This window comes from Alligator sinensis, unplaced genomic scaffold (assembly GCF_000455745.1).
Source record: "Alligator sinensis unplaced genomic scaffold, ASM45574v1 scaffold308_2, whole genome shotgun sequence".
NCBI lineage: Eukaryota > Metazoa > Chordata > Crocodylia > Alligatoridae > Alligator > Alligator sinensis.
In genome coordinates, this window is record NW_005842082.1 from 1227775 (window position 1) to 1229991 (window position 2217).

Genomic DNA, 2217 nt, shown 5'->3' on the forward strand with positions numbered 1-2217 from the left:
TGCTTTATAAGATCACAAGATGAAGATGGAACGATTTCATTAAATGAAATGTAGCTTTTTTTAAATATTAAATTGATGAGCTGTTTCTACTGTTTGTTTTTTTTTAAAGCATTTTAAATGTTTCATTAAATACAATTATGTAATACCATTCCAACTTTGTTTTTTTTTAAAGAAAATAAATGCAAAACTTCATGATGGAGTATGTCAGCATTGCAAAGATGTCTTGGAGTGGCGTGTAAAGTTCAGCAAGTACAAACCACTAACAAAACCAAAAAAATGGTGAGATAATTCCATTACTTAGCTTTTACTGTTTCACTTTGATGTTCTTTACAAGCTATGTTAATGGTAATCTGCTTGGTAAATTCAGTATTTGAAATTCTAAAAATAGCTATAAAGCTGTATTTGCTTTTTGTTATGATTGTTGCTTTTGCATTTTGTTTTCCACTTAGCACCACCTTCCATTAAAATATTTAATCACAACAGTGCTCTTGTAAAAGATGGCGAAATATACTTTTTCGGAACAGTGAAATCTGAAATAAATTTACTAAAGTTAGAAAGAGCAAGTCAAATTTCTTTCTGTTTTTTCAATGGGCAAGAAATATTGCAAAGAATGTTCATTAGGTGAAAATGTCTTCATTCTTAGAGCCTGACAAAATTCCCTTAGCACTACAAAATGAAAACTAAGTATAGGTATCTTCCAGGGCTGTTGGACAGGAGATTAAAAAATTCTAATTTTTAAGCCTAATGTGGTGTCTCTAGTGGGTGCTGTAAGTACCTTACCGCCTCCTTGGTCGGAGTGCCCCCAACTTTCCTGCCACGACTTGTTACCTGATGAAAGGAGGGGTTCAGTGGTGTTCTTCCCAAGTGAGCCGTTGACGGGGGTACTCACAGCTGTGCTGCAGTGTTCTTTGGGACTCTGCCTCCCCTACACCCCGTCCACTCGCCAACCACTCAGATGTTCCACTTGCTGCTCCGCCGATCTCCATAAGCCCCCTTGTTATGGGGTCTGGTGTCAGCTTCAGCCAACCGGCTGGTCGCCTGGGTGTCAATGCATCTGGAGCCTCAGTCCCTGATCCCAAAGCATTGAGCTTCTTGGTGCTTTGGCATCCTTGCTTCCCCTCTGAGGGAGAGGGATGCTTCTTATAAGCTTTGAGATTGCGGGGCTGGGGATTGTCCACCCCCAACCTAATGCCTGACACTGCCCCCCTGCCTTTGAAGCAGGGCAGTGTCTGCCAGGCTGTTATAACCAGCCTCTGGAGCCGCCGCTGCTGCTTGCCTGGCATGCTCCCAGCTGGCTCTCTCCCTCTATCCCCTGCCTTGCTGGTTTCTGGCGGGGTTTTTGAACCTCCCGCGGCAGTGGCATCAGCTGCTGCAATTAGCCAGATGCCACCCTGCCCGGGGAGCAGCTGTTTGAAGAGCCGGCATAACGCCAGCTCGCGCAGCCACAGCTGCGGCTCCAGCTCCGGCTCCAGTCCCGCTCCTAGAAGTAAGTCTACCGGGGCACGGGGAGTCTGCTTATTCACCCTGGGGCTGCCCCCACCACCTTTAGCGCCTGTGGGGGCTTCTTGCCGCCACACCTATTTTCAAATTTTGTTTTCATCTAGAACTTCCTCTGAATCTGGATATGGCATTGTCCTTTACTAGTTTTTTTTTTTTTTAAATCAATATCCACAACCATACATATCCTACAAACTGCTCCTTACAAATGTACTATGGTGCTGTATGAAAGTGCAAAGGTCAGCAATGCAGCTTGCCAGATGTATAGTTTTAGTTAATAGAATATTTACAGATATGCAGATCACTGCTAGAAATATTTTAATATAAAAAAATTGACATTTGAAACTTTTGCTTAAAGGTTCAAAAGTAAAATATATAATGTAGCCCTGAGCAATGCAAATGAATCCATGTATGTTAACTACTGATTTCTAGGGGGTTTTCACCTGTGGTTAAGGATTATCAAATGCTCAAATGATAAATGAGGGCAGTTTCCTTTTTTCTCTATGAACTAGGAGTGTTGCTGACACATTAGCATTATAGCTGATGTCTGCTGACCACTGGGACACTACTGTATCACTGTGCTACCAGTGTGACACAATGAAAGACTAATAGACAAGCCATGTTGAGTAAAGGCAGAAAAATCTAGGGTTTTAAAGGACCAGTAAGAGCAATTTATAGCTACAAAAAAGATAAAAAACCTGATATTGCTAGTACACTCTT

At 42.1% G+C, this 2217-nt stretch overlaps 1 protein-coding gene across 1 annotated transcript in view; it reads left to right on the top strand.

Annotated features, from left to right (window-relative positions):
• CUNH9orf85 (chromosome unknown C9orf85 homolog) overlaps positions 1-2217 on the top strand; it is a 45342-nt gene that overhangs the window by 29253 nt on the left and 13872 nt on the right. Inside the window, exon 2 of the mRNA XM_006023825.2 lies at positions 173-279. Within this exon, the coding sequence (XP_006023887.1) occupies positions 173-279 (107 nt within the window). The remainder of the gene's footprint in view (positions 1-172; positions 280-2217) is intronic.